Source organism: Peromyscus eremicus, chromosome 3, assembly GCF_949786415.1.
Source record: "Peromyscus eremicus chromosome 3, PerEre_H2_v1, whole genome shotgun sequence".
Taxonomy (NCBI): Eukaryota; Metazoa; Chordata; class Mammalia; order Rodentia; family Cricetidae; genus Peromyscus; species Peromyscus eremicus.
Genome location: NC_081418.1, coordinates 4,781,457 through 4,793,584, shown reverse-complemented (window position 1 = coordinate 4,793,584; position 12,128 = coordinate 4,781,457). Strand labels below are relative to the sequence as shown.

The 12,128-nt window shown below is 41.4% G+C and overlaps 1 protein-coding gene across 1 annotated transcript in view; it reads left to right on the top strand.

Annotated features, from left to right (window-relative positions):
- Window positions 1-2,036: 2,036 nt before the first annotated feature.
- Window positions 2,037-12,128, top strand: part of LOC131905588 (uncharacterized) — a 28,217-nt gene continuing 18,125 nt past the window's right edge. Inside the window, exons 1-2 of the mRNA XM_059256448.1 lie at window positions 2,037-2,129; window positions 2,503-3,268. Of these exons, the coding sequence (XP_059112431.1) occupies window positions 2,037-2,129; window positions 2,503-3,268 (859 nt within the window). The remainder of the gene's footprint in view (window positions 2,130-2,502; window positions 3,269-12,128) is intronic.

Sequence of the window (12,128 nt, the reverse complement as noted above, 5' to 3'; positions counted from 1 at the left end):
TTATTCCACCCAGAACCACCTACCCAGGGTGGTACTCCTCCCAGAGGGCTGGACCCTCTCACTCTTCCACATCATTCATTAATCAAAAAAAAAAAAAAATGCCCTATAGACTTGCCTACAAGCAGTCTGAGAGAAGAATTTTCACAATTGCAGTTCCTCTTCCCAGAAAAATACGATCTGCATCAAGTTGACCGACAACTAACTGGGAAGACAAGAGAGAACTGCTTGAAGATTCTGATTCTAAAATCAGGGTACAAGGCAAAATAGGGTGGATGGGGAGCTGAAGAGCCCTGATATCACTGAGCTCCACGGCTCTTCTGGCTTAAGGACGATGTGAGTGAGTTTCTTATGAAAACAGCTGCTCCATTGTTTTTCTTTTCTCCCTCAAAAGGAGCAGACCTAAATGTATGGTCAGACTCTACTGAGTGCTGGTATGACTCATGGCAAGTTGTGTGAGTGGGAGGGATGAGTTCAATGCAGTGACTGAATGCAAGTGTGAAGACAAGCTAGAGGTTCCGAATGGATGGAATTATTGTTACACTGGTTAGATGCAAAACTTTGTAAATGATTTAAACATAGCTTTGTAAACTCCATCTCTGTGTGCCTCCTTTTCCTCATCTGTAAAGAAGCACATAATATAAATGTAACAGAAGAACAGCTAATATACAATTAGAACATTAAATATTAGCCTACATGATGATGGTAATTTGTAACTGGTGTTAGGCAAATGCACATTCTTCTCACTATCCGTTTCCACTTAGAATAGTGTTTTCTATAATCCCTGACGAGTTGGGTGAGACTGGGCTTTTGGTGGCAATCCCAGAGACTCCTGGGCACTTCCTAAGGCCAAGACTGGATGGCCCCACTAGTCACGGCCAACTTACTGGAGATCCGTTTTCTCAAGTGGAAAAAGACACTACATTAATCAATTTATCCTTTTTAAAGATCTTTAATTCTGATGCACTCTGCTGTCCTCTCCACCAGGAAAAAAAAATAAAAATAAAAAGTGAGGGAAGGAAAGAGGCAGGAAACTGCTATTCACAGCCCAGCAAGGTGAGCCAGGCAAGCACTGCACATGCTTTACTTGATTTTCTCCTCACTGCATCATGCCCCAATTAGGATTTTGTTAATCATATTTAAAAGGAAGCAAACCGAGGAAGGTCGAACAGTTTGCTAAATACTGCACTCCTGAGAAGCAGCAGAGCCTGGATCCAAACCCCCGAGTTTCTGTTTGGGTCGTCTAAGCCTTTTGAGCTGTAAGGCTTTCCTCCCACACGCCATCCCAGACATCTTAACTGCTGCTGATCTCCATGCTCTGATTTACAAAGATGAGTGGGTGAATGACTGTATTTTTTTTCTTTGTCTGAAACATATTATTTCAAAGTTAAGCAAATGGAATTTAAGCTACAGGAACTTAAGAAGATCACTCAGGGTTTCACAGGAGAAGTCAGCAGCTCCTGTGCTCTGTGCCCTGTTTAGCTTTCTTCCTGGCTGTACATTTGGAGACAGGAAAGGAAAGGAGATAGATGGGGTATAGTGAGCTGAGTTCATGCCCCACCAAGAGCTCTCTTGCCTTTTCTGTAGTGTGTGTGTGTGTGTGGGGGGGGGGGGTGCTTGTCCGATGATGACATTAAGGCTTAGTCCCCAGGTACAAGCTGGACTCCTGTCCAGGTTAAACCTTCCATTTCTACACCTAGGCTCTCACTCCGATCACCTTTTCAGCTCCTCCCCTCATGGACCCTCGCCACTCTCCAACTAGGGCAGTTGCTGTTTATCCTGCCCCACTGCACCCTCCTCAGTTTCTTCCCCAGGGGACTCGTGGCCTTGGTCTGCAGCTACTGCTTCACCTTCTTCTGCTGCCAGGACAACCAGATTCCTTCCTCTAACTTTCCCTCCTCGGAGGGGGACTTCTGAGAACTTTGCTAGGAACGTAAGACTGTAAAAGTGGAGCGAGACAACAGGGAAGTCTAGCTCTGGCCGCCAGGCCCTCTGCAGTCCCGTGCTAGAACCTGGAACTCCAGCTTTCCGGTGGCGGGATGGAGCCCCGGCAGGCAGGCGCCGCCGCAGATGGGCCACCAGGCACCGGGCTTGCCATCGGGTCCCTGGATTTCTGCTTCAACCTTTCTGGAGTGTGAACAAGTCGAGGTGTCCTGAGGCCGAGCAGCCGGGCTCACAGGGAAGCTGAAGGCAGGTCCAGCCTGGGCTCCGGGCCCTTCTCGCCGGCCTCCCCACGCCGGGCCTCGGCTCCCCTCCTTCCCGGCTCCCGCCTCCTCCCGCAGGCTGCGGGGCGGCCTGGGCCTGCCTCTCTCTCTCCGCCTTCACTACCGGGTCAAGCCGCGGAGGGAGGGAGACGGCGGCGAAGCCCTCCCTGGCGCTCCACCCGGTGCGCGCGCCTCCTCCCTGGGCTCGCATCCCCCTCCCCGCCCGCCCGCTCGCATCCTGCCAGTACAGTACAACTAGTACACGCGCACACACACGCGCTCCCCACCGCTGCCACTGCAGCTGCCATGGATATCGGCTAACAACACCGAGGCCGGCGAGCGCGCGCGCGCTCCCACTCGCAGCACGCAGGAGTGGCCCCCGGCATCCTCACCCTTTCCCCACCCCCACGCCACCCGCTCACCAGCTCGGCCACTGCTCGCGCCGGCTCGGCCGCCGCCACCGCCACTAACGCCGCCGCCAACGCCACCACAGCTTCCTCCGCTGCGGGGCCACAGCCTTGAGTGTCATTCAAGGGACAGCACAACCTCACCCAAGCTCTCCTACCTCTGCCCAGCCGTCCCTCTCATCCTCCCCCTTCCTCCGCCACACTCCATCCAAAGAAGAGGGAAAGCGCGGAGCAGAGGGGAGACGGGCAAAGTCTGCCACCCTCGTCCCTTGGCCCCCTGGCTCCTCCATCCCGATTTTGACTCCCAACCCCTCTTCTCCAAAGGACCCTCAGGAACTGAGGCGACTCACCCTACTGCCATGTCCAAAAGCTTGAAAAAGAAAAGCCACTGGACTAGCAAAGTCCACGAGAGTGTCATTGGCAGGAACCCGGAGGGCCAGCTGGGCTTTGAACTGAAGGGGGGCGCCGAAAACGGACAGTTCCCCTACCTGGGGGAGGTGAAGCCGGGCAAGGTGGCCTATGAAAGCGGCAGCAAGTTGGTATCCGAGGAGCTGCTGCTGGAGGTGAACGAGACCCCCGTGGCGGGGCTCACCATCAGGGACGTTCTAGCCGTGATCAAACACTGCAAGGACCCCCTCCGGCTCAAGTGTGTCAAGCAAGGTGAGCGCAGCTTGCTCGGTGCTTTGCCCGGCCGTGGGACCCCTGCGTGGGGAGGGCAAGGAGAGGGTGGGCGCGCGTGTTGGGTGTATGTTGCGCCACCGCGGGGTGGGGTCCAGAGAGCACTGTAACTGTGAAGGGAGCATTAGTGGGACCGGGGCAGGGGGCTGGTCGGCGCGCTAAGCCAGATGGCAGCGTGGCAAGCAACTTAGTTTGTGTAGTTGGATCCTTGCCTTTAGAAGGTGCTTGGCCTTGTCTGACCTCCTCAGAGCTCCTGGGCCAAATAGAATGTGCGTCAGTGGCATCGCCCACAGTGGATATAGAGCTTTCGGGGAAGGAAGGAGTCAGGAGGGGAAGGAGAAAGGAGGACGGAGCAGCTTGAGGTGCAGAGGTGTCATTACTGGGGTTGGAAGAAGCTCTGAGCCCTGGGGCAAGTGGAGAACGCTTGGAGTATATCCAAAGCTGGTCTGGAGACTTCTTGGTCCCCAGCAGTTCCCTGGGGATTTCTGAGCACTGGTTGGCCAGGAAGGAAAGGGACATATTGCTTTGGATGCTTTGACCAGTGTTCGGTAACTTTTTCCCTGCTTCACTCCCCAGTCCTTCTCCCCCGCCCATGGTCATGTCATGTGGGCACTGAGAGTCACGTGCGGACTGACTAACCCTAGAGATCGCCCCTAGCCAGCAGGCAGGAGGAGGAGCAGAGCCTAAGAAGCTGGGAGCTCTGGAGAGCTAGAGCTCGAGAGCTCGCTAGTGTTGGAGGGGAGGCAGACTGCAGTTATAGAAGGGTTCCCCAAAGGATTCTTCATTGACTGGGATTTCCTCATTGAGTGGAATTCCTTTGTGGCTGGGCTCTCTTCTAGCTCCAGATCTGGGGGCGTGTTTGTGGCGTGGAGGTGGATGGGGATGCAAGCTGGTTACAGCTCAGACTCCCTGTTTTCTAGCCTGGCTTTAATGAGTTTCTTCCGGGGCTGTGATGTGGATTTAAAAAGACTGGAATCTTGCTGAACTGTCCACTGTCTTTGCTTGAAAGAAAATTGTGGTCCTGAGGGAGGAAAGATGGAGATAAAAGTTTTATTTGATGACACCTTCAACAAAATGTAGTGTGCCTTTGTTTCCCACACGTGGTGATGCAGTTTCCTGAGTGGCATGGTCTACAAATGTGTCTCACACTTATCAGCATTATTGGTATAATGATTATTGTCTGTTGTTACTTTGTCCTGCCCCGGCGTTGAAATTCCGAGTATCACTGTATTCTGAATTGCCACTAAATGCTGTGATCCAATTATGAAGAAACACTATTTAAGCAGTTGTTTTTCAGCATAAATTTCACCGGCAAAGCTTGTCTCAAAGCAAATGAGAGAGAAAAAGGTTCATAAACTTTTCTAAAGCTAAGTTGTCACAGAAGAAAACATCTTCCCTCGGATTCTCCAGTATTCATCATGTATCATTTTAGGAGGTCTAATGTAAATATGCAGTATTGTATGGCATGGAAGAAGATGCAGTAGATAGTAGAGGATCCTGGAATTTTCCAGTATGATGTCATTTGAACTCAAATTCATTGAGTTATGCTAACATATTTTATGTCAGGATAGTGCATAATAGCAATAGATACAAGTGAGAAGTTCAAGTTTAGGGTCCAAGAAATCTACTGTAATTAACCAGCCATGGTTTTATGGTAACAGTATTGGTGTTTGTAATGGAAAGTAACTGCAAAAGTTAATGCTTTTGAAACATTTATTTTTTATTTATGTATGTATGGTTTATGTATATAAGTATGGATATGCTAACTGTGTGCATACAGAAGTCAAGAGAAAACACTTGGGAATCAGTTCTTCCCTACTTCTCTGTGGGTCACAGGGATGGAAATAAGCCTTAGTGGTGAGTAGTCTCACCAGCCTAAGTCTACTCAAGAGTGATTGTTCTGTAGTAGTTTCCATTGATCATCTCTTCTTAAATGATACATTTTATTCAGATGCCTGTATCTTGAGGTAGAATTTGACCAACTTTAATTCTACTAAACAATGTGTGTCCCCTCCCCACAAAGAAAAGGTCCAGTATTAGAAATTTAGTAATTGAAATCCAGAGAGTCATTGGAAAAGTGAGGGCATAAAAGTTGTGCAAATTGAGAATCTGAGATAAGAAAGGAAATTCCGCTTATTCTATGTTAATGCACATGATGATACTATGGTGAATTTGAAAAGTTTTCACCTTGGGGAATCATGATCTCTCACAGAGCAAAGCTATGAATGATGTTGTAAGCTGAGGTTTCCCTTAGTAGAAAGACCTGTGGGAGCAGACTCCTGCCTGGCCATGATCTTAGTTACCGTCGATCCTGATCATTCAGTTTTGCATTGTGTTTTGTTAGGAAGAGTATAGATTTTCAGATCCAGGGAATGTATTTTTATGAGGTGAGATACTTAAGTGAAAAGCATATATTAACCTTTGGTCTGTCAGCCTCTGGGTATCTAGTGATAGACATTTGTAATGTTTTATCTACTGAATTACAATGGACAGAAATAAATAAATTGCTTAATTAATTAATAACTGGGAAAATCTATAATCTTCTTGTATATTACTTTAAGTGTAGTGATTTACATATATTATCTTATGAAACTGTTCTTTTATCAATGGTGGTTAAATTTATTTAATTGAAATTGTGATTAAATGAAAATTTCAGAACATTAAATATAGAGCCTATGTTTCTTGGGTTTTGTAGGGTTTGAACTTGTTTGAAAATTGGGTAGAGGCTCTTGGCTCAGCAGTTATATTTCTGGAAAGGAACAAGGAAAAGAAAAATATATAGCATAGCCAGAGAACTTAAACATGACTTGTTTGGAGATGGGTTTTTTTTTTTAATATTAATGAGATTGATTTTAAAATACTTAGTCAAATGTGGGACATTATACAGAAACTGCATGTATGGTTATAGCAAAACTAAGGAAAATTTTGTTAGAAATGAAGATAAGTATAATAAAAGCACTAGTAAAATATACCTCAGATAAATTGAAGGAATTATCTAGAGTATACTTACTTTTGGCTAATTTTGCATTATAGTCATCCTAGTTTTTAATTATTCTAATTTTTAAGGACAGTGAGAAATTAATATTTTGAGGCATACTAAAGAAGACAGGTATTTGTTTTTCTGAACTGCTTAAATGACTTCAAACCCATTAAAAAAAAACTTCAACAAAATTCAGCAGATTTCTCTTTTGTATTTCATCATCTTTTAACCTACAGAATAAACTTTATAGAAAAAATACCACTTGTATTTATTGGTGATATTCTGTTGATTTTGTAAACCGTTCTTTTTGTTTATAATAAATGTTCCTTACCAAGATACGTAATTACAAGTCAGCCATGGTGCCTATGTTCTCATTGTTTCATAGGACCTGTGGAGAGAGCTTCTTGGGGGATTCGGAGATACAAACTGAAGTGGTGAATGTTCTTTACTTTGTCTCTTTCTTTTAACTTTGCTGCTAAAGTTCACAGCAGCCAGTTACAGACTGTCATGCTCATGTCCTACATTCCTTGGCTATGGCTCCTGATGCCTCTCAGACCACACAGGGACCTACATAGCCTGGATACATGTTTCCATTTAATACTTCACAATGGAAAATAAAAGGAAAAAAAAAAACTTTTGTAATTCTTTCCATGTGGAAGGTAGACTATTAAGAGCCTTTGAACTTCATTTTTAGGCAAGAGCTACATCACTCTCTCTCCTTTTGCTTCTTTCAAAGACACCTTCAAAGAGACATAGATTCACATTTATTAAGAATCACACCTTCTTCTTCCCTAACTTCAGGCTAATATCACGTGTTAAACTTCCATGCTGCCTTTAATTTTAGAAAGTGAAATAAAAAGTATGTCATATTTTTTGCCTGTAAAAATTGATTTGATTCTGTAGAATGTGAGTTATATGGATTTTTTTATTCGAAAATAATAAAATTGCTTTAATATACTGACCCGTTTAATGTTTATCTAGTGGTGGGGTTCAAACCCAGGGCCTTGTACGTGTTTAACGAATGGCCTGTTATTGAACTGTATTCACATGTCTTTATCGTAACTATTTTAGAAGAACATTGGTTAATAAAGAATTCTACTTAAGCAGAGTTATGAAAGATGCCACTGTGGTTTTTAACTGTCTGTAGACAGTTTTTTACTATTTAAATGGCATGACCTTGAATGTTAAACATGAGCATTCACTTTTCTCACGTGTTTGCTTTGAATGAGAATAGTCTTGGGGTGAAATGCCAGCTGAAGAATCTAAGTGCCAGGGTTTCTGCTCTTAACATTTACACTGTGTAATTTTTTTGGCACATTCATTATGCTCAGTTTCCTTTTTAGTTGCTGGAAACTCAACACATTCACTTTCATAATGAGAAAAAAAGTTTGCACAAATGACATCTCTTATTGCTTGCAGTTTAAACAATGACTTTCAAATGCATAGCGGACCTTGGTAGCATCATTTCCCCTAGGAAGTGGGAGACAGTAGTGGTAAAATGTGCGATCTTCCTTGTAGATTATCTGGCTTTGAATGCTGAGAATGCTTTTCATGACAGTTATATGAACAAGTTTCCTAAATGGGTAAGTAGCAGTTTCTTAAGGATATGAAATGAGTGCCGGGAGTGTAAGCTACTAGAATTACTCCCTGTCGTGTGTAAGATCTTGGATTCTAGCCCCAGCATTGCCAATAATCATTAGCTAAGTTACACATATAAATCATGCCTTGGTTTGCAGGTAGGAAGCATTATGTAAATTTTAGCCAATCTCATTCTAAACCTATTGGCCATTTTGATCTACTTTCATCACTTTTAATCTTCAAGACATTCTAACAGTATTTTTTTTAATTATGTGCGTGTGTGTGTGTGTGTGTGTGTGTGTGTGTGTGTGTGTGTGTGTGGAATTCAAATGCCAATGTAGGCCAAAGATGTTAGAGGCCCCTGGAGCTGGAGTTCCAGGCAGTTGTGGGCTGCTGAGAATTAAACATGGGTCCTCTTCAAGGGCAGCACGGCTTCTGAATTGCTGAGCCCTCTTTCTAGGTCTAGGTTTCAAGATATTTTTCTCTTAACTGTGATTAGATGTGAAAATGAAAATGAAAAAGTGTAAACAAATTTCTAAACAGTCTTATTAAATAAAAAACACAGTCAAATACAGGGTTGCAAGCCATAGAGATCAGAGCAGTAGTGACAGCCACCAAACTAACCTTAGCTTACCACACTGCCTCCAAGAGAACCGAACCAGCTTTTTCCTATCTAATCTGTACCTTTGTTGCCTTCCTGTTCTGCCTTCTCATTGGCTCTAAGCCCAGCCATATCACTTCCTCATCACTACCTGTCTATACAGACCTCCAGGTCTCTATGGTTGGTACTGGGATTAAAGGTGTGTATCACCATGCTTGGCTGTGTCCTTGAACACACACAGACTCTGACTGCCATGTGATCGGATTAAAGGCGTGTGCTGCCAACACCTGACTTTTGTTTACGGCTGTCTATCTATGACCTCTGATCCCCAGGCAAACTTTATTTATTAACATACAAATAAAATACCACCACATTCAGCATAAATAAAATATCACCACAAAAAGTAACTAATGTCTAATTGATATGTGTAAAATTAACTTGCAGACTTAATGTCTTTTGTAGAATAAATTCTTTTTTTAATTATTTATTTGATGAATGTTGCCATTAAATCAGTGGGACATGTTTTTATCTTTTAAAAGTAAGTTTTGCTGATGTCTTTATTTATAACGATTTGTTCTTTTATACTTAGGCTTTAGAACAGTGGTTCTCAACCTTCCTAATGATGCAACCCTTTAATACATTTCCTCCATAAAATTATTTTCATTGCTACTTCATAACTGTAATCTTGCTATTGTTATGAAGCATAATGTAAATATCTGTGTTTTCTTATGGTCTTACCTGACCCTTGTGAAAGCGTCTTTGACCCCCAAAGGAGGTGTGACCCACAGTTTGAGAATCATTGCTTTAAGTAGAACTTATTTTTGCCCACTAAATTATGTTCTTCTGTGCATATCTTTCCTCCTTAAAAAGCTAAAGAATATTGAAGTGTTTACTATAATTTTGACAAGCAATGAAATCATACTGAGATGCATTTAGTTTAAAAATATATTTATGCTTCTTAAACACCATGCTAACCAGATAGATCATATTATTAGTGGAACTTTTATTTCATAGCTAAAAATCAAGTTTCTTTTCAAGAGGAGCTATAATAAAACAGAATACGTGGTCATAGTCAACACTATAAAACAGAGAATTATATCAAATCCAGAACAAAATACACAATGCGTTGGTAACAATGACAGTACCTCAACATAGGCAAATGTTACTAAAGATGATCACAGCCACACTATCTCTGTGGTTCATACTCTGGTGACCTTCCCACTACTTGAGTTAACCCTCGCAATATTTTCGGTGACAAATATTGATTTTTAAAATCTCCCTTAGCCACAGCTTGACTTCTTATCATGGCAGGAAGCAGATAACCCAGTCTTACAGCTCTCTTAGTGTATTGTCACTCATATTTCAGCCTCAACTTTTCCTCTTTTGTCTCCAATAAGTGATATTTTCCTTTGATAAAAATGAACTATGTCACACAGAGAATTTAGTGATAAATCCGTCAATACTAAGGCCAGTTAACTGAAGAGCTGAAAGGGACATGTATCTTCTGGTCACTGTTGCACAATGATCATGTCATAGACAATTACCAAAGTTATTTACATTGTGGCAAATCATTGACATTTAAATAACTCTTGTGACAGAGTTGTGAGGATAAATCTTTCATGACTTTAAAACTTTAGTTTAGGCTTAGCGTATAGTTTGGATCATGTTAGATAGTCCGGAATAAACAGTTAAGGTTTTTTTTTTTTTTTGACTACTAATTATGCCACACCAGTGGCATCCAATAGAGCCTTTTCTAAGGCCCATTAGGAAAAATTTTAAAGAAGTTACTGGACTTATTTAAGATATTCTAATAATTATTAAATGGCTTTCTCTACCTTGGAAAATATATTTTCCATTTTTTTGTTTTACATGAACTGCATAGAGCTTTTGTGTCATTTAAAGTTACTTTACTTAAAAAAACACAGTTCATAATTATATCCAATAGTAATACACACATCTATGAAAGCAGTTTAAGCCTTGTCTACAAAGTAAAAAATTCTGTCTATATTGATACTCTTAATTATAAAATTTTTGGAAAAATTTCTTGATCCTTGATGTCTTTTAATGAAAGAAATATATATTAAATCACATAAATTTTCTTAAATAACAATGGATTTTTGTAAAGCAATACTGTGAAATATTAGGAAGAAAAGGTGTTTAATGAAAAACATTTAATTGAATACTTTTTAATATGACAGTTCATTACCAGGTGTTTTAAAAAACATGTTTCCTAAATTGTACACTGAACTACCATGGATAAAGGACAGTACAAAAACTTTATACTCCACACAATCACTAAATAAGTTACAGAGAATTGAGGGAAATATTAATTGCAAAAGGTGATTTTATGTTAGTACTTAATTCTCATTTTAAATATGAGTTGTATTGCTTATCCTAGTAGTTTACGTTGACATGCATAGAGAGGTACTTATTTATCTGGTATACACTTACGCATACCATTGTGACTAGTGCTAGAAACACACAGATTAACCTAGCAACATACTAAGCTGATTAAAATCTGATTAGCTGGAATTCAAGCATGAGAAAATTTTATATTTGAAATTTCCCGTGTCCCAGCGTGATTCTGACCCTGGGTTTGCCTGTCCTTGTAGTCCACACTGTAATGATAAAGCATCATTTTACTGGACAAAGTTTCTTGAAAAAAATAGCAACTGGTTAGGCTTAAAGCATTACTGAACCCTTCCAAACAGCTTGGTTCCTTTCTAAAAGCATACTGGGTACAGATAATTCTAATCCTGTCTTTGTAGCAAAATCTGGTACCAAAGGGAGTACTGTGTTAACTAAACAGAAGGAAGTTGATCTTCCTTCTGGAGGAACAAGAATGTTGTCAAAGATGGTCTTATGCATCTAAAGTTAAAACAACAAAATGTACTTTGTGACCATTTTTTTTTTTAAACATTCCTCATCCTTGTAGCTGGATCCCTGTCTTTGCTGCTTGAAAGAGTCTATGCCCTCTTTCCCTTCAGTGCAGACATTACCCCAGTGAACTGAAGTGTATTCTGCTTCATGGGACACATGAGATATACATGTGTATGGCCACACACAAATACAAAGGACACAGTCACCCGTGTTTAAAGAATTTGTAAAATAAAGAATTTATGTGTGTGAGCATACAGTCTTAGTGACTTAATTTTCTTTCTTTTTTATTTTTTGATTTTTATTGAAAATAGATCCTTCTCTCATACAGTACATCCCGACCACATTTTCCCCTCCTTCCAGCTCTCCCCAAGCTACCCTCTCCCCCAGATCTGCTTCCTTCCATTTCCTCTTCAAAAAAGAGCAGACCTCTAAGAGACAACAGCCAAATAAGACTAAACAAGATACAGTAAGACAAGGCAAAAGACCTCATATTGAGGCTGGACAAGGCAACCTAATAGGTGGAAAAGAGTTCCAAGAACAGACCAATTTCAAGTGTGAGCAAAATTGTAAATCTGATAGTGGCTGACCATAACAACAAGAGAAATCAAATATTTGTATTTCTATACTATGTGTTAGGTTTTTAGAAATTATAACAAATCAAATTAGAGTTATCTTTGTATCAAAAAGTAGATAGTGAGATATGTAAAAAACACCAGATAGCATCTTAACATTATTGCCAACAAAGACATAAACAGTTAAGGGTATGCTTGTTCATGAACTGGATAACATATTTGCACAGTATA